Source organism: Epinephelus fuscoguttatus, linkage group LG19 (assembly GCF_011397635.1).
Source record: "Epinephelus fuscoguttatus linkage group LG19, E.fuscoguttatus.final_Chr_v1".
NCBI lineage: Eukaryota > Metazoa > Chordata > Actinopteri > Perciformes > Serranidae > Epinephelus > Epinephelus fuscoguttatus.
Genome location: NC_064770.1, coordinates 24956575 through 24976616, shown reverse-complemented (window position 1 = coordinate 24976616; position 20042 = coordinate 24956575). Strand labels below are relative to the sequence as shown.

General features: G+C 42.0%; 1 protein-coding gene across 2 annotated transcripts in view; it reads right to left on the bottom strand.

Moving 5' to 3' along the window:
• Positions 1–20042, bottom strand: part of cep112 (centrosomal protein 112) — a 136083-nt gene that overhangs the window by 91672 nt on the left and 24369 nt on the right. For both annotated transcript variants that reach the window (XM_049562417.1, XM_049562418.1), the window contains exons 9-17: positions 19109–19195; positions 13352–13451; positions 12732–12850; positions 12030–12173; positions 5659–5813; positions 5274–5403; positions 5048–5140; positions 3472–3531; positions 2222–2301 (exon numbers count right to left, since the gene is read on the bottom strand). In XM_049562417.1, coding sequence (XP_049418374.1) covers positions 2222–2301; positions 3472–3531; positions 5048–5140; positions 5274–5403; positions 5659–5813; positions 12030–12173; positions 12732–12850; positions 13352–13451; positions 19109–19195 — 968 coding nt within the window. The remainder of the gene's footprint in view (positions 1–2221; positions 2302–3471; positions 3532–5047; positions 5141–5273; positions 5404–5658; positions 5814–12029; positions 12174–12731; positions 12851–13351; positions 13452–19108; positions 19196–20042) is intronic.

Genomic DNA, 20042 nt, shown 5'->3' with positions numbered 1-20042 from the left:
CAAAGGTTTGCTTGTTAAAGCCAAACTCCACCTAAATCAGAATTCATACACACTGTTCTTATGATCAAAGACTCGAGTCAGTAGACATAAACAACTCTCTAATAAAGTTTGAAGCCACAGAGTCAAGGCTCAAATGTGCGATACTAATAATTGTAAAATAAATGCTCCACTAGCATCATGAGTGTTGGAAATTTCATGACCAAAGGGGGCAATTTCCGTACAAACAGTAATAAAGCAGCAAATGTGTCCATAAGCCTGTCAAATAACCCCGGGCGCTATCCCTGTGTTTGTGTTTTGGTGATATTTTTAGATTATGATCAGGTTTGTGCCGTATTGCCGTTACACATGCATACACACATCTTGCTTGAAATTCTCCCCGACTGTATTCAATTTCATTATTTCCATAGAATTCAGTTCGCAAACTACGTCAACAGTACACATCTGCACACACAGATACACTCATGCACTGGCTGACGGGCTGATGGTGTGCCTGAGACAATTATGTCAAACACTTGGCCCAGAGGGAAGAAAGAGGACCACACACACAGACACACTAATACACAGATTTTACAGCTTGCTAATGAGATTATTGTGTAACATAACTAGGGCTGGGTGCCGAACTTCGATACTTGAAGGCAGCGATTGAACTGCTTTGATGCTATCAAGTATTTTAAAATGCCGTCATTTGGTGCCACATTTTGATAGTAACAAGTAAATCATCAGTGTCAGCCAATAAGCATGCAGCATGCTTGTACCAAGATCTAATATTGTGGGTAATTGACTGTCGAATGTTAAATGTCGTAGAGGCATGTGGGGAAAACACCACGTTGCAGCCAGAGACGTGGCTCAGATGTGTGTATGTTGTTATATTGTGAGAGGCTTGACTACAGTGTGTGCTGCATAGGTGTAAAAAAAATGTCTAACAAGAGATGAACAGTGTGGTTTCATCTTATCATGCGTGCAATGAAATATATGCATTAAAGGACATTGTTGCCATGACTGGCAATGCGACAAGTTTGGTGAAACACTTGAACATGCATGAAATAAATTTAAGTGCAGAAAGTTTCTCCATATTGGACTGCAAGAAGAACAGACCACAAATATCTTCAAGTATCCCTAATATTACAGAGCTTCCTTTAAAGTCTCCACATCTCGATTCCCCCTCATCTGAGATTAATGAGGACGGCGCTATGATGAGTTGCCCGCGTGTCTACAATATTAATTTAATTATTCAATGATATATTTTGGGCGGGGCAACATAATGGTTTGAGTTGAGGGTGTGAGAAAGACTAGTAACAGTAACACTGTTAACACAGTGCTACATTACAGAGAAATACAAAACCGTACTAATGAACCTTCATTAATATAGGCCTATATTTTATCTACAAGTGCACGTCACATACTGAGCGAGCCGCCTGTTAATGACGCTGTGGGCTAATGGGCATGTAGCTACTTCCATGTTTCAGATGATACGTCATGTTTGTAGTCAACCAATGAAGATGAGTTTACATATCACCTTGGGTTCGTCCTTCACCTTCTCAAAATGATCCCACACTTTGGATTTCCTGCCCAACATGTTATTAACTAGCCTGTGGAATAACCGCAGGTGTCAGCCCTGGAAATTAGAGGCCGTACACATGCCGCGTCTTTAACCACCTGGAAAATGCGCTACCCTTGTGCCTTTTTTTGTGTCAGCTCTCAAGAGCATGGCGGCAGGTTGCATCTGAGACTGCTACGCAACCTTAACAAGCATCCTATACCCTATTTACCTGAAATCCTGAGTGCAGAGCTGATCTTCTTCGTGGGACAGATGTAAAGCTCTGGGTAGCCCTGCACTAACATGATCAGCTTCTCTGTATTTATCAGGCTGAATATTTACAGAAGAAGGGAAAGATATCTGTTGGCTGTGATTGGTTTGTAACGTGACTCCTGTCTGACTGCTGGGCGTGGCCTCTTCCTGTGTGTGTCCTTTCAAATTAAATTCCCACATGGTCCAGTCATATAGGTTTTGATTTATTCTGACAAGGCGCAGCTCCTAATAGAGTTTCACGTTGTTTTTTTCCTGCGACTAAGTTACCAATGAAATCTTGCCGACTAATGACCATCCCGGTCGACTAATGTTTGGTCGACTATTAGGGGGGTTGTTTGTTCGATTTCAAAAACCTTTACTGTGATTATAACTACAAACATATGACTTTTGGTTTGGCTTTTCTTACTGTACCTGAGTGCATCCTCTAGTTTGGCTATCTTCCTCTTAGCCTCTGTTCTCTCTTTCTCTGCTTCACTGTGGATTGCCAAAACCTAAGGGGAAAGAGAGAGACAGAGAGAGAGAAGTGTAAGTGAGTGCAAAAGCAGGCACCATCAAACATCACTCAACAAAACTCTCCTGCCTGTGACCTTGTGCATCTGGTCTCGTCTCTTCTCTCTATCACCCCATCAAAAAGTACCATCTGAGCCTATCTGCCTGCACAGAGGGCCTCTCACTGTGGATCTGTGGCAGCCATATGGGCCCTTGTTATGTCCAGATACCGTACTCTGGCCTCCTTCACGTGTCTCATTTACCACTCCTGACGAGCGGAAAGAAGAATCTTTCCAGGAGAAAGAAAAAGGAAAATGAACGACAGCCTCCTCTTTTTTTCCTTCATTGTTTACATCTCCTGTCACCGTCCAGAAAGAAGAAGGTGGAAAAAGATACAGGCTTAACACAAGGACAGAATGAAAAACAGACAGTGTTTGAGGAAAAAACACATGAAAACCAAACTACTGACTTTCTTTCTGACAAGCTTAATTTAAATTCGCCCTGACCCTCAATGAAGTGCACACAGGCCGGCTAAGTTCTTGCAGGTGCATCAGCCAGAGGGGCCCGTCTCTGGGTATGCCAGCCTGCCATGAGCATACACATTATAACTGTGGCACTTTGAAGATGACCCAGGTGCAGCAGGTCTTTAAAACCTGACTTTCACCTAAGAAGTCTGGCCCAGACCGGTCTGGTCCAGCTTAGATCGTTAACAATGGTCTCTTCACTCTATGGTTTACAGCTGCTCCATTGCTTTGAAGAGGGTCTCTCAAAAGTAAAGGCAATTAAGCGTAGGCCCGCGTACACTGACAGTGCACACTTGAGAGGAAAAAATGTCCCCTTTGAATGTCGTCTTCTGCAGAGTGACTCGACAAGATTATTTGGATTTGCTTATGACTCCCATTCTCAACTTCTTTTGCTTTCTTTTCTTATGCTAAATTATACATTTACCATCCTCTTCTTTCTTCTCTGCCCGGTCCTTCATCTACCTGTTAATCACGGCTCTGATTTTACGAGACCGGACATAAAATCTAAAAGTAAGGGGAACCAAAAAGGAACATGTGACTCCCCGCTTTGATCTCCACTTGACCGTAATAACTTTGTCCAGGGCTGTTTCAATGCAACGACAGAAGCTATGGAGCTCAGAGGATCGGCTTACTTGAAGTACACACTACCTTTTTCTCACAGTTGATCTGCACTTCATCTTTCTCCTGGTGAAACTTCATCTCTTGATCCTGAAAGGAAACAGAGTTGAAATGATACTATGCGGCAGAGGTGATACTGTGACACACACACAAAGACGAGCCCGTTCTAACCTTTAAGGGTCATGTTTTTGTGTGCAAGTATCTAATGGGATCCACAGATTTTGAAAGTGTTTCGGCAGCAGTAGCAAAACAGGCTGCAACATAACCACTCGCAACATGTTTGGAAAGTCAATTCACATCCATTAAAAGTGCTTGATTTTGTCACTGACAGGCTCAGATTATTGTCATACGTGTCCAACAACATTATGGAGAGGATTCCTACTAAGGCAGACCTTTTGTTAAAGAGTAAGATCCTTTTTGTTAAACCAAAAACAGCTCCAAAATCGCACTTACCAAACTGCATTTAAAACCCCCCCCAGTAATTTAAGCATGTAGAGAGCAGCATATTTCACATCTAACTGGGTGCATTCAGGGTTTATTTCTACCAAACCAGAGCTGGTGATTGTGGAAGAGTGAAAAGACAAACCAAGATGGTTTTCCTGAGTTTTATTTTGCTTCTTTCAACTTTGAATGAACTGTATTTTATGATCATAAAATTAGTGTTTATTTAAATGAAGTCTGGTGGGTTTGGCAACAGCTATTTCAGAATAGCTTTTATGGTTAAACAATTGGATCTCACTCTTTAATAAAAAGGTCTGTCTGTAGGGATCCTTTACATAAGTTGTCAGACCCTTAACATAATAATCTGAGCATGTCAGTGGCAAAACAAACACTTTTAGCAGACATAAATTGACAGTGTGAATATGCCCCAAGTGGTTACCTCACCTCCTAGCCACCACGGAATTTCATTCCACTGCTATGCCGATGACACACAGCTCTATGTAAATGCCACTGCTGCAACCCCAGCCTCATCATCACAGTCATTCCCGTCAAAACTTACCACCTGTCTGGAGGAGATAAAGGTATGGATGGAGCACAACTTCCTCCAACTCAACAGCTCCAAAACTGAAGCCATCCTGGTTGGCGCCCCTCACTAGACCAAATCATCATCCATAACTAGCATCACCTTTTCTGGCTCCAACATCCCCCTCTCATCAACAGTCACAAATCTTGGTGTAAAAATGGACCCCCAGCACACCTTTGAATCCCATATCAACCACTTCTGCAAGACCTCCTTCTACCACCTCCGTAACATTGCCAAACTCCGCCCCATTCTCTCCTAAGATGCCGAAAAGCTGGTTCATGCCTTTATCTCCTCCAGACTGGATTACTGTAACATACTTCTCATTGGGATTCCTAGCAAGAGCCTGTAGAGGCTTCAATACATTCAAAACTCTGCAGCTAGGATCCCGATGAGAGTGCGGAAACATGAGCACATCACCCCCATTCTCTACTCACTCCACTGGCTTCCCGTCTCCATCAGGATTGAGTACAAGGTTTCCCTCCTCACACACCAATATATCCATGGACATTTTATTGTTGTAGTGACAAATGGAACAGATGCATGCCATGTATATTTACACCCTTGCCACTGCCCAAATCCTACCCTGACTTGTTGGTGTCTTCGATGTTCACTGTCCAGGAGCTGCTGTTTGAGTAAAGCCACAGTTTTCTCCAACTCCTCTATCACCTCAGAGGCCTGGAAGAGAGAAAATGAGAGGAGGAAAAAAAACACAGTTAAATTTGGCACAATTTTGTATTTTGCATCAATTAACTGTAAATTCTGCAGGCTGGCAGAGGGAGCCATGTGGAGGTGTTCTGGTAATGTGGACCTTAGCAGCAGACAGAGCGTGTTCCTGATGTAAGTGGCTCATGTCAGTCTCATGTTTGGCTACGAGCCTCTGCACACTCTGCTCATGCTGCTCACTCTGCTGCTCCTTCTCCTGCTGCAGAATCCTATTTCTGTGGACAGTTAAAGAGCATAACAGGGTGGTTAGCACATACACTGACCTGTTCCTGTTTCAACATCGCCAATCAAATAACTACATGTGTCACCTCACCTCCCTGTTGCTATAGTTTTGTCTCGGCACATTTGGTAGTAACATATTGTCTAATATGACCTTAAGCAGGTATTTCATGATAAAGAGTACATTTCCACAACCTATCCTTTTTTTCACCACTCAGTATTTCTCCTCTCTCACTCCCTATGTCACAGACCGTCTGTTGGCCTCCTGCAGTTCGGCACTGATGGATGCAACGTGGATCTCCAACTGGGCCTTCTCCTGTGTCACCCTCTGACGCAGCGCGTTGCCCTTCTCCACCTCTGCCGACTGCTGTTTCACCCGCAGCTCCAGCTCACGCACTGTCTGCTCCTGAGGCACAAACATGCACAGAAATGAAACCAAACAGCTTGAACTACTGAGGAAACAAGCCTGAGAAAATGTCATGGGTCAGAAGACTGCATGCTCTTGTTGTAAGGTCAGACAGAAATCAGGATGCTAATATGTAAGAATGTCATCTCTGACCTTATTTTTGATTCTTTGACATATTAATTTAAAGAAAATGGTAAAATATTTGAAGTAAAATATTTAAAAACCATAGAAACTCACTGCTTCTGTTATATTTTGCACCCATGATGAGGTTTAAAGCTAAGGTTGGACTTAAAATAGACGGTTTCAGCCTGGTATTCTCCAAAGATCTGTGAGTCATCAAAAACAAAAACATCTTCTCTACACAAACTGTACTAAAGGTCGAACCAGCAGAATCCCTTTCAGCGCTTCACAGGGAAAGATCTTATCAAGTGAAAATATTTCATCCAGTCTACAAAAGCTCGACTGCAGCAGGTTTTGAAGTCAACTGTTGTGCCTTTGAAAAAGTTTCTAAAGCTGTAACTCTGAGCTGCTGTTTCACCTTTTTGCCTGAATTCTGACATTTGGAGAATCTCATAGCAACACAGGCAACACAAGGTAATTTTCCCATTTGGAAACCTTGGCCCTCTTATTTAAAAATGTTAAATGTCATATAATAAGGTCCGGCTATAACAGGATTAAGTGTCGATGCTTAAAAGGTACACTGTAGTTTCTGTTTCAGTTTCTGACCACATGTGATGCTGTGGAGCAACATTGTGATCAGCATGGCCGCCGTTTTGTCCGTATCTCATGCTCCTTTTTTCACTTTGAAAGCGCGCACGCAACGGTATCCAAAATTAATTTTTTGACTCACTGGCCAAAGGGACTGGTAGATGAAAAAATGTCCAACTGCCACGCATGTTTTTTTACTGGCCAAAAAAATAAGCTGCCTTTTACCATTACACATCACTTCTATAACCCACAAATATTGTGGTGGTGTGGTTTATCTGACTGCTGTGGCCAGCTAACTGTTCAAAGTCATATTTCAGTGTTTGAACTTCTGGGAACGCCGCTGAGTGCAGGATGTGTCTTCAAACCTTTGAAACCGTTTCACAGCAGGAGAAAAGACAGGAATGTTGATGTAAAAATACTCTGATACTTCTTTTCCACTAAGTCTTTCAATAAAGTAAATTTGAAGGTTTCCTAAGGATGCCTAACGGATGCTTAATTAAGTTAAGTTTGGGGCGGCTGTCGTGGGTCGTCCACTGATCAGAGGATCAACAGTTCAATCTCCAGCTCCTCTAGTCTGTGTGTCAAAATGTGTGTCCGAGGGCAAGGTACTGAACCCCAAATTGATCCCAATGGCTGCTCCATCAGTGTGAGAGTGTGTTAAAGCAGAGTAGCAGGTGGCATCTTGTACAGTAGTCTCGGCCAGCAGTGTGTGAATAGGTGTGTGAATGTGACTCATAGCGTAACAAGCGCTTTGACTGGTCGGAAGACTAGACTGTTCCATATACCATTCATCACCTTGATTGTCCTCATGACACTCCTCACTCTCTATTACAATCACTCGCAATATTCTCTACGTCACAATGTATTCAGCAAAGGTGTTTCCATTTCCCAAATACTGACATCAACTCTTTTTTGACAAAGGCAAAAACCACTTCAAACAGGCATCAAAACACAGCGAGCTTCAATGTAATTTCAGTCACTTTTAATGTACAAGAAAACTCCACTGTTTAACTTCTGTTGCAAAGATCTGAGCAAACTAACAAATCATAAATGTTAAGCCTCATATCACTTCACTGTACACCAACACCATTGACTTATTTTACTGGCAAATGTCAAAAGCTCAATCAGGATTCAGATTTTCAATAAAGTCAACGATCAAAGCGCAGTTGGTGCAGACAGCTTCTTCTGGCACCGATTTGATGAAAAGAAACGTCCCCTCTCTGCATACTGTCCCCCAGCATATGCACGTGTGTCTTTGTGTGAGTGTGTGTGTGCTCATGACAGCGTGGAATGCAGTGTGGGCAGGCTGATAAAGGCGATGACGGGGCCCTGATTAAAGATGGAGCGTGCTAGTCAATCTAGATGATGACAGAGGCTGGTGATGACAGGAGGTTGAATGACGGGAGAGGAGGGAGCAGTGTGTTTGAAAAAAAAAGTACGAGAGCAGTGCCCAGCGAGGCTGGTGAGAGAGGTTTTTTTTTTTGTCTTTGTGTTAGCAGCGTAAGGGCGCTAAGAAAAGGAACAAGGGGCCTGTGTTGTGCTGGGACGCGTGCTGACACTTAGTATGGAGAGGTGCTTCTTCTCATCTCCTGCCAGAGAGGCTGGACTGGGCACACCTGGACACACTCACAGGGAGCAAATTATGTCCCCTAATTAGGTGTTTTAGAAGAATTACTAGGTGTGAAGAGCAGACTACATACACTACGTTATGAGCTCAGCTCCCCTTCAGAGATTCAGAAGTGATAAAGTCTTTGAAGATGGAAAAAAACATGTAATTTGTAACCAGAAAAAAGTCATACAGAGTGATGGATGACCTTTTACAGTTTTTGTATCAGAACTGGGGCCAGTAACTGGAAGACAGCCTGCATCCATCATCTCCTGAGGCTTGTCAGGCCATGTGTACGCATGTATGTTGTGTTTCAAACTGCAGTGTGAGAGGAAGAGCGGCAAGTGGAGGAGAGAGTCTGACAGAAGACATAAGAAAGGGAGACAGAGTAGACTGTGGACTTGTGGGACAGGTGTCAAACAAATCCTCCTGCAAGTTTGTTTACTCCAGTTTTACTACAGCTATTATTGGGAATGCACAGATATGGTTTTTTAAAGCTGATGCCACTTTAAAACTTGAGTTGACTCAATCAAGGTATGCATGTTGAGCACTGGGGTGGAAAGCTGGATATTCATTTTTAATAATAAAGACATACGTTACTTTTATGCATTAAAGTGTCTAAAAACGAAAAGACCGATGTTGAGTTTATTTGAGCTGTGTACTTACATTATCCCAAATGTTTCCAATAATATTCAAACCCAGAGAAACCTGTCATTTTAATCAAGGAAATGTCGGTGTCATTTGGTCGCTATCGCCTGTCAGTGGCCCCTGTACACTGTCTGCCAGAAACTGCCATAAATTGACTTTTTACCAGTTTCAAGCAAGAGACTTCGGGGGTCGTATTCACAATCATTCTGGGAACACTCTCAGAGAGCTCCTAACTTAGCCAAAAAAAACTTTAGTAAGGAGTCCTAGCTTAGGAGTGATTTAGGAAAGTTCTCAGAGCAACTCTGAGCAAGGAAGGGACAGAAACTTTTACCTTAGTGAGGGGGTGTGACTGGTTGTCAGAGACAGGCCCGTTTGTGAGCCTGCAAGGTGTGGACACCCAGTTGACATGAAATGAACTGCTGACTGTAAAAGTGTTGTCATTGTTAGTGTGATCACTCTACTGTTATTGTGATCATTTTATTTCTGGCGTTACAGCATTACTTTGTTAGGTGGGAAATGTGTGCATATCCCAAATGAGATTCATTCATTTACTCACTGTCATTTTGTGTTTAGAGATTGTTTCTCCGACTTCTTTGTGTTTCCAAAATTTTCACCTCTGCTTAGGAAACTCTTAAGCCTCTTAAAAGTCCTCCTCCCTTCTTCTAACAGTTTTTCACCTTAGGAGCTCTTTAAAGGGCTAAGATGCTCTGTGAATAGCTTTTATCTTTACAAGGACCTAGTCTTAACTTTAAGGGGAAATTCTAAGAAAATGTCACAATTCTAGGAGGCTTTGTGAATACGGCCCCTGGATCTTAAGTTATCGGAGAAACGAGCTGAAGAAACAACGGCATCAGCTCGGTTAGAGCCCTTGCCATTCCAAACAGCCTCACAGAAACACTGACTTAACTTGAAATCGCTTTATTCAGTGCTTTTACTAGTTTTAATCACGGGGCCTGTTTGTTTTGGAGAGGACACCTCTGTGACTAATTCAGCTCCCTGTTAAGACCTCCTAAACAATGAACAGAGAAGGAATCCTAATCGGGGTTTCCCTGTTTTGTTTTCCCACTTACTTATGTATAATATCTCTCTCTCTGCTAGTTCATCTTTAACCACAAAGCCGTATTAATCATATCTTCATTATCAGTCATTTGGATGCAAGGATTTGCATGGACTACAGTCAGGACTTTGAATGGTGCAATACCTAGGCAGATACTGGCTTGTCTTTCTTTTCAAACACCTACTCAGTCACTCTATCGGCTCTGCCCTATGCATAGATAGCGTCCAAAAATAACAACATCTGACATATCTGTAAGCCCCTTGTGAGATCTTTGATCTGTATTGGATAGAAACCCAACCAGGTAGCACTGGGCAGATGAACATTCTTCATTTCACTGTTATTAAACCAGATCCAGTGTGCTGTATTTGAATGAACATGAATCATCAATCTGAGTTTGTCTTGGCTCACATGCTTTACATGTGAACTGGGCGAACTTTCACATTGTGTCCCAAGTATGAACTTTTTATTAGCAGCTACATCTCCCCCTTCATAGCCAGGAGAGGAGTAGTAGAGGCCTGAAACAAACAGGCATATACACAGTACCATTGACTGTACAAACTACATGCTCAAAGCTACTGAAGCCATTTGTTAAAAATTGTGGAGGACTGAATATTCTACAAACACAAAAGTCTTCTGACTAATATCTTGAAGGTGTTATACTCGTATAGCTATCAACAACAGGGCAACAGCGCAAGAGCTTTTCACAATAAAAGACCAAAAGACAAGACTGATTCTAAAGATTTAGGTATAGAGACACCAACCCTGCAACCAACCAATAACTCACCAGAGATAAAGTCCCCTTTGAACTTCCTACACTAGGCACGTGTGTGCTTGTGTGTGTGTGTGTGTGTGTGTGTGTGTGTGTGTGTGTCTGTGTGTGTCTGTGTGTAGGTTAGCCCAAACTCACAGCAGGAGAGCAGCTAATTTACAATGACAGAGGGCTCTTTTCATTCTCTAGGGCCTTGTCTGTCCTTAATTATTAAAAGAGGGGCCATACCACGGGCCCCGCACTGTCCAGTGTTTGATGCCTCTTAAATGTGGGCCTGCTGACAGATTAAGGCCAGAAGCAATGTGTGTGTGCATGTGTGATACGTACGACAGCACATGAATGCTGATACCGATAACAATGCTATTTATGAGGCAGTGAACGCGTCCGGCCTCTGGTGTTGATGATCCCCATTAATGTAATGTGCACGATTCCACTTAAAACCAAAGTCCTTTCATATGACATCAAAGAAATTGTAGCTTTGGGTGGCGTGTGTGTGTGTGTGTATGCATAACCATTGCCATGCGGAAGATTTAATACACACTTGGATCAAAGACCTTTATAAAGATGACAGAGGTAAGATTTGAGAGTGATTCTCACCCAGAGGTTACAGGAAGTCTCCCTTCATTTGGGCCATGGAGTGGCCTGGGTCACTGTTTTTATAATTAGAACTATGACGGATGTGTATGCTTTACTTAGAGCTAAGCAAAGAGTTTTATGAGTTCTGAGTTAAGCAAGAGTTTTATGCAAAAATCCACCCATCTTGTCAGCCAGAATCCTGTTTGTTCCAGTGCAGGTCTGGTGTTTGCTATAGAAAATAATCTGCCCACATGAAGTGTCTTGCATCTCCTGCTGCTGTTTAAGATGAATCTCCTAAACAGCAGCAAGCGAATGCTCGGTCTAAAGCTGCTCTCATGCTCATTCCCTTTGGTATAAAGTCATGATTACAGACAGATGGAATAAACATGAGCATTTTAATTCAAGTTAAATCATGTTACATGAGGTAAAGTTAGAAACTGCTCAAACTGTTACCACTGGGTCTCATTTGTAGTCGGCCACATGCAAAGCTGTCTTGTATACATGGGATAGCTGTAAATAACACAATGTGCTGAAAAAACCCCAACACTTCCCTTCAGCTTTATCAACAGGGTCGGGTACCGAACTAGAGTACCAATTAACCTAAAATCCATCAGTGCCAAAAGTCGGTACTGGAGAGCGCATCTGGGGGAGAATTCCGGGTCTACAGAGGCGGCTGAAGTGCCGCGAAGTTTTTTACAAAAATATCTACAAAAAAGATACCGTTGGGCACCGGTAGCAAATTTCAGGCACTGTAATCGGCACAGGTATCAGATCAAATGTGAAAGGTACCCAAACCTATTGATCAATATCTAAATTCTAATCATGCACACCAACGTCCATTCCTGTACTCACAGTTGCCTGTGACCGAGCATTATACTCAGCCTCCATCTTTGCCAGCCTGAGGTTGGTGTCCTCCAGCAGCTCCTGGATACTCTCAGTGTGCTTCTTCTGCAATTCAAACTTCTCCTGCTCCATCTCTGTCGCAGCAGCATGCAGCTGGAAGGACACAGAATAACTACATATCAGTTACAGAACTTTCTCACCAAATTTCAACGACTACTGTATTTCTTTTTGGCACTGTCTCATTTATAATTTCTCCTTTCATAAAATCTGTTTCTCAGGGCGTGTAATGTCTTGCTTATTCAAGGGCAACAAACATAATTTAAATGACTAAGTAGTTTTTTTTTTTTTTTTTAGCAAATTATTATTTCATCTGAGAAAAATCACGAGCTAAGCGACCCTGAAGAGATGAGTGGAAATTTCATTAGGATCTTATTGAACTCCAACGGCTCGGTTAGCTGGAACTATCAGGAGTGAAAACACAATTTACCCAGGGCAGAGAGCATTAATTTTTCAGCACTGAAAAAAAAAATCCACACTAACTTAAGCACAGCATGAAAGAATAAAGATTTTTTTCTAACAGTGCAGCAGAGCCTGCCTGCTTCCAGCGAACTCTGCTAGTCTCATGCTATCAAACAGTCTTCCTCTGGCTCAGGGCTGCTTACAGGGGGTTGGGCTGCAGAATATCCAAACCCTTCAACTTTTCCCTCATACCTTCTTCTCCCACTCGTTTTTCAGGGAGTCGACGCTCTGATCCGACATCTTCTTCAGCTCAGCAATCTGCTTCTCTTTGCTCTCGCAGATGACCTGGGATTCCCGCAGCACACTTTGAACTGTGGAAGAGCACATACACAAACACACAAAGAGCAGTCGGGCCCTGCCTCAGGGTATGTGCACAGATGGATGGACACACTCACACATATATATATATATATATATATATCTATACACACACACAGAGACAGACAGACAGACACTCATGCTCACTGATGCGCTGTCTGTAAATCAATGTCAATAACAATATTGCTTTTATCAAATGGCCAGTAGCGCTTCTCTTTGCCAAGTTTATATGTTTTTTCATCAAATGCTTTTAGAGACAGACAAAAGGGCGGAGAGGCGAGGAGTGCGAGAGGAACAGGGAAGAGGAAATTAAGCATAAAGAGAAAAGGCACACATTGTGCGATTAAACTTTAGATTGAGCAACACAGCTGGAGAACGTCACTCTACACCAGTCTCTTGTGGAGTTGTATCTTTCCAAGCTTTTTACACTGAGTGTTCAGAGACACTAGTATAAACATCCTTCCAGTTAACCCTGCAATCCTGTGACCTCTCACCTTTCCTCTCCAGCTTATGGATCATCTCCTCCGATTCCTTCTGCTTGGCCCGGTACATGCTCTTCATTTCCTCAATCTCGCCATTCTTTCTGTCCAGAATCTAAGGAGAGAGGAAGAAAATGTTTCTTAAGCATTCTGGAGAATATTCAGCTTTTTTACACTGCTTACAAAATGCGAGTGTGTTTATTGAAGCTTTTTACTTTCACCACTAGCTATTAAAGCTTGCGCTATCAATAGAGACACTTTCCATGCAAAGTTTAGAGTTTTTCGTCAAGATCCTTACACACACTTACATTTAAAAAGGTGCCAATTGTGAACCAAATATAAATAGAAGGAAACACAACCACCAAAACTCAAAAACAGCTTTGGAACCTGCAATCACACTTAAAGGTACCCTGTTGAGTTTCTGACCACTGGAAGACCTATGGAGCAATATTTTTAAAGTATGGGTCCCTACTTTGTTGGTTCATGTGCACATGCACGAGGATGCATATTTTACACTGACCTACAGGTAGGCGAAACACACTAGGAAATGCAGTGATGCCCCAACAAGGGGAGGAAGGAGAAGTCTGCTAGCAAGTAAACATATATGTAAACAATGCAGGATTAACTTTAATTTTAAGAGAAAAAAACCTTTGCAAATCTTGTTATGACAGCAAGCTTGTTTGTATATATATGATATATACAATGTGTTAAGGTGGAAAATATTGAATGTAAACAGAAACCTTTATTTGTTTACAAGAAAATGCCATAGGGCACATTTAAGTTGAGTAGCATGTCTGTTAAAAAGGCAATAATACTAACAACTGCAGCAAAATGTAAATAATCCGTTTTCTGATGATGTTTAAAGATTATTTACGTCAGTGATGTTTGTGAACACTGCAACAAAACAGCCCTTTATCGTTAATCGTGATCATTTGACAAAAACAAAATGCATATTTAAAATATGACTTAAAGGGACATGGAGCATTTTGTATACATAATTCACTATATGACCTGACAAGACCTCATTTTCCACATGCTGATCTAATCCTAAGGAGGCTACGGGCTAACTGGGTGAAATGCCATCTGAGTGAACCACCTGTGCCGAGGTGTGATGAGGTAACTGCATCTGCTTGCTGCTGCCATCTGTGAGCAATTAGTTAAATAAGGCCATGGAGGGCTGGAGCTTCGGTATGAAAGGACAGTCTAGCACTCTTCATGTTGGGGAAGAAGTTGTCTTGGCCCAACTGCTTCATGCACATGTATACGGTGTGCATATTATGCAGTTTGTCGCAGGGTGTGTCGACTGCCTGGTGTGGTTAAAGGTACATTCATGAGGCTGGTTTTCTGTGTGAACAGTTTCTTGTAAAGTGATGGTACAATGCAGGCCTTCATGTACTCTCCCGGTGTGATGAATCCACAGTCACCTTACGGAATTCTACTCTGACAATGAATTAAAAACATCGACTTAAAGAAGGCGTACATGACATTCAGACTGTTGATACAGCAGCAAACCACTATTTGCTATGTAAAGATATAGTGAAGTAATGGAATCCTGAGCAGAAGATAAAGTCACACTACTTGTGTGTGTGATGTAATCTGAGCTTCTCTGTGCTTTGTTGTGGTAGTTGGTCCAGCCTTGCATGTATGTGATTCCCTGTGTGTGTATCCCACTGGCCACTGGCTAGCTTATCGCTGCCGCAGCACCATTAGCTGCTAGGCACAGGCTCAGTCAGACTCAGACTCAGACTCAGAATCAAACACTCTTTCCTTTGCCACCTTCGGCTGCATGGAGTAAAGTCATGCCTCACCGATTTGCATTTTTATCATCAGTTTAGATGCACTGTGCCACGCCAAGCCGCACCAGAGATGGATCTTCTCAGGAGCAGGGTCCAAAAGCTGGGCCGCCTGCCCTCAAGCAGGTAGTGGATACCTCACCAACTGCAGCCAACCCCCAATGACCATCCCACAAAAAAAAGAGTATGTGTTGCAAGACTGCACTCACCTCTGTCTGAAGGAGACCAGACAGAAAGGCGTTTTTAAAAGTCTTTGTGTGTTTACTGTATCTCTCAATATTTTTGCAGCTTCTAACTGAATCTTACTTTACATATCTGCTTTATTTTACTGTTTCATGTTCAAGTTATGTGAAGTTGCTGTTAGAAAACTCAACACTTCCTTCTTTAGGTGCTTAACAATAAAAGTTTTCTTCAATAAAGCCAAGTCTAATTATATGGCAGGGAGGAAAGTGAAAGCAGAAATAGTCACAGTGAGATGTTGATGAAGAGCTGCACACAACAGGCTCTTACTGCACCTCTGCAAACAGCTCACCTCCAACAGGTAAACTTATTTTACCTGCCCTGCTGTGGAAAAACACATGCAGCAAAAATAACAGGGGACTTTAGCCATGGATCAGCACTCTACTTTTAAATGTCACTCACTCAAGACCAGCCATCATCAGTTTAAGACACACCTTCAAGCAGGTACCCCTGCTGTAATGAAAATGCAAATCCCTGCTGTGCTGGGCTGATGGCCCAAACCAAGCAAAGCCAAGCTAGACCATGACTGTCGAAAAGGGGTATAAGATAAGCTCTGAATGTTGCATGCAGCTCCTTTAAAATGTTAAGCTCACTTTGAAGCATAATTGATAATGGTATAGGTATATATCTAATTAACAGGACAGAGCAAAACAGACTAGTCCAACAACAGATAATGCTCCGATTTTCTGGCTGAAATGGCATAAAGTAAGAGTGGTTATTTTCCCGTCAAGAACCGTCCAAAAGCCCATAAGACTTTATCTCTCTAGCATTTTGTTCTATCCAAGTGCACTTATTTGGCAAGCCTGTCATCCTGTCTGTGTGAATGGGATGGGGGAGATGAAAGGAGGATGGGGCAGATGGAGCAAAGTTCACCGAACATTTAGGGATACCCAATTTTTTCCATTTCACCAGCCCAATAGAGATTGTTGTCTTTCTAGGCGTCCACTGAGCAAGGCGGTGACACGGTGTGAGCTCCAGTGAGAGTGCACTAGGAGGTGGGAAATGACAGCTTTTAGGGTGCCCATTTTAGGCTTTTATAAGACATCCTAATGCAGGAGGGAATCCAGACCGGCTGTCCGTGACTTTAACCAGTATCACCAGTGAACGCAGTGTACTGGAGAAGAAAACACGTCGAGAAAATCTGGAGTTAGAACATGAGTAACAGACACAAATTTTACAACTAAAACACAAATGTAATTGAATCCCGATGGCATTCAAAACACAATACAGTCATTAATTATCATCTGTTGTCTTCTGGTGTACACTGAGGTCTATTGTTAATCTCAGATAATTTGCATGTTCAGAAAAAGAACATACAGATGTGCTTCTTCACCCGAGGTTATTAGATATTTTAGAATTAAACACAGTACTGATCCACAACCATTAGCATACAACACTCAGGCCTGTTCTCTCATTACCCTCTCCACAATGACCAGTAGCCTTTGAGCAGCTTTTACATTATTCATGAGAAGACTAATTAAAACTAAACCTAGCTTGCCCACCTTCCATCAGGCTCGTCAGAGTGCACCCATGAATCACCCCCCCTTTGAAGCCATTAGAGGGAATACTGAGTAAAATTCTGAGGAAATTAAATCGGACATAACTCGCAATCTGTATGTAATTAAAGAGAGAGAGAGAGAGAGAGAGAGAGAGAGAGAGAGAGAGAGGGAGAAGAGAGCGAGCCGTCATCCTGTCTCTTGTCAAACACAAAGAAGCAATGGGCATCTTAAAGTGGAGAGAAAATTGGAGTGTTTTTTTCCTTTTATTAAAAGCTTCTGTGGCAGCAAAGGAAAGTCATACCGAGAACGTGACAGATCCCAGGTGCTTGATCTGCCGACTAACTGATGGGCACCGAGTGTGAAATAAACCAGCTTTACCGCTATTTTCACCAGCTGACAAAGTGCTTTGAAGAGCTGATTATTTGCGGCGTGGGGCGATGAGAAGAGGAGAGGCTCTTTCCTTTCCTTTTCATTAGCTACCAAATGGAATCAAGAGCCAATGATGGGCATCGTAAGGCAGGTTAACCAGTTTTCATGAGCTCTCACGTTAACAGATCTGCCTGTCCAGTTTCCCCAGGAGAAATTATCAAGTCATCTGAAACTCTTTTCATGTGTTATTTTTCAGAATAAGTGGAACTATGAGGATTCTGAAAACATTTTTTTTTTGTCAAATAGTGTTTTTTTTTTCAGCTTGGGTTTTATACACTTGAAGATGTTGTGACTGAAAATGGGTAATTATTTCATGCCAATCACAACTAAAGAAAAGCGAAAGAAAAGCATCCCAGAATGGGATTCAGCCATGGTCAGGCGCCCTTCCCTTCCCTGAAGTGGGCATCCTACCTCAGAAGAAAATAGTTTGCAAAGACAGTCAAACTAAAACCAACTGAATGTCTGGGTATGCACTCAAGACTACTGTATCTAACACCACAGGACCTTGGTTGTGCTGCATGCAGTATCTGTGGCAGACTAATTGTATCAGTATAAGACTTGTGCTGTGTCTGCACTTATATTTGCTATGTTCAGTGCATAAGTCATTCACACAAGTACAGCAAACTGCACTACACTATGAATACCTGCCCGGTGTGCTCACTATGGTGAAAAAGTTAGGTGTGGACCTATGGACACTTCTCACCCTCAGTGGTCACCATGTTGACTTTGTAGCGGAAGGGGTGGGACTACAAACACATTTCAAACTTGCGAAATGTTGGCTGATTACTGCAGTGAACACCGAAGCATTGCACAAATACACCTGTATATTTCTTGCTACCAATATACTGTTGGATATAAGCCATAAGTTTGCATATTGGGTTAATTCTGTAATAATTTGGTACCGCAACTGGTAACACAAATGCTAACTAACAGTGGTATTATCGTTACATGTGATGCGGTGTAAGCTATACAATCTATGGGATGCTTGCCAAGTTGTAAATATTCACAAAGTGCGGCAGCTATTATTAACTCGGTAGATCAGCTGGTGATAGAGCCAGTCAGTATCAGCCAAGGACATTCATAATTATAGAAACGTGCTGTGTAAGCATATTCAATTTTTAATACAATAAATAAATAGATAAATACAGAAGTCAAGTGAGCAAACAAGGAGATACAGCAAGCAGAGTCTGTGCATGAACACTCTCTTGTGGTATTCACGACATCCTAAGTGGAAATTTCCTGAGAGTTCCAAGTTCACTACTTTATGTATGTGACTTCCCATAGCGTAAACATGAGCTCCTGAGTTTAGTTTGAATGTAACATGACAATCATTCATTAAATGTTGGCGATAATGCTCAGCTTGGTTGCAATTTGCCAGAAGAAGCAGAAGAAGAAAAGCTGCAAGACCTTGTGTTCATCGTTTCCATTAAGTGCCCAACAGCAGTGTTTGATTTGAGACAATACTACCTTGTATAAATTTCGGGCACTACGCAAGTAAGTACATAGTGTACACATCAACTCATCTGATTTGAGACACAGCATTGGTCTACAACTCCATAGCCAAGAGTTATAATAACTGTAAAAGAACTATTAACTTGTTTTCCCACTTTCTGCCTTTTCCCAACAGCAGACAGCCAAATTTATTTTGATGTAACCTCTGATGCTACATAGTTTAGTATTATGAAATCCTGAAACTAGTGACATCAATATGCCTTTTCTCATATGCTGCCATCTGGAGCCAGAAATGAGGCTCTGCTGGTGAAATGCTGGAGACAGCTGAGTATTTACTACCTTTCAGTTTTGATTCTTACTTTCTCAACATCTGCATCGTGTCTCTGCTGCATCTTCAGTTTCTCCTCCTGGTGCTTGGACTCCAGAACTTTGATCTTCATTTCAGTCTGGAAACACAAAGAAAACCAAATGTCATGTTATGTAACACCATGCACTTCTGGAGCACTTTCAACTCTTTAATTTCCATGTATGAAATGAAGATGGTGAGCACAAACCATCTGCTTGAGGGATGAAATATTACTTATTATTACCAGGCAACACAAGTAACAGATTTTGTTCTAGGGAGTTAAACATTGAGATCTATGTCCTAACTTTTTGAGAGACATGCCTTGGGGAAAAAAACTCATACAGAGTGACAGAATAACAGCGATAACACAAATCTGGATGAAAGAAGATACAGTGTGTCCTTTCTTGCACACAAACGCAGCTGATGATGAAATAAACCACATTAACATTTCTCCGTGTGCAGAGCTTCAAAAACCAGTGTGAAGCTGAGATGTACTCAACTGTGTGTGTGTTTTTGTGTGTGTACATATTTGCGATAAAATCTTCAGTCTATAGTAAGCACAACAAAGTGAAAGCCTGTGTGTGTTTGTGTGTGTGTGTGTGTGTGTGTGTGTGTACTTCTGCATACATGTAGCAATTAATCATGAAAAGAGTGGCTGTTTTCATTTGAACACAGTGTTTTCAGAGGATCAAAAGTTCAGTGTTGTCATGTGCAGGTTGGAACAGATCTCCTGAAGCCAGAGGGCTTCCCAGTCTTAGTCAAATAAAACCCTAATGACCTACTGTTCCGTGGTCTTTTTTATACAAAATGATCTATTAGTCATTCGTCATTACTGGAAAATAATTATCACGTCTGGCGTGACAATGTTATTAACGAATACAGCTTGGTCTTTGAAAGGTGTTGACAGATTTTTTTGCGTAATTGATTGGTTGGAGAAATCATGTGAC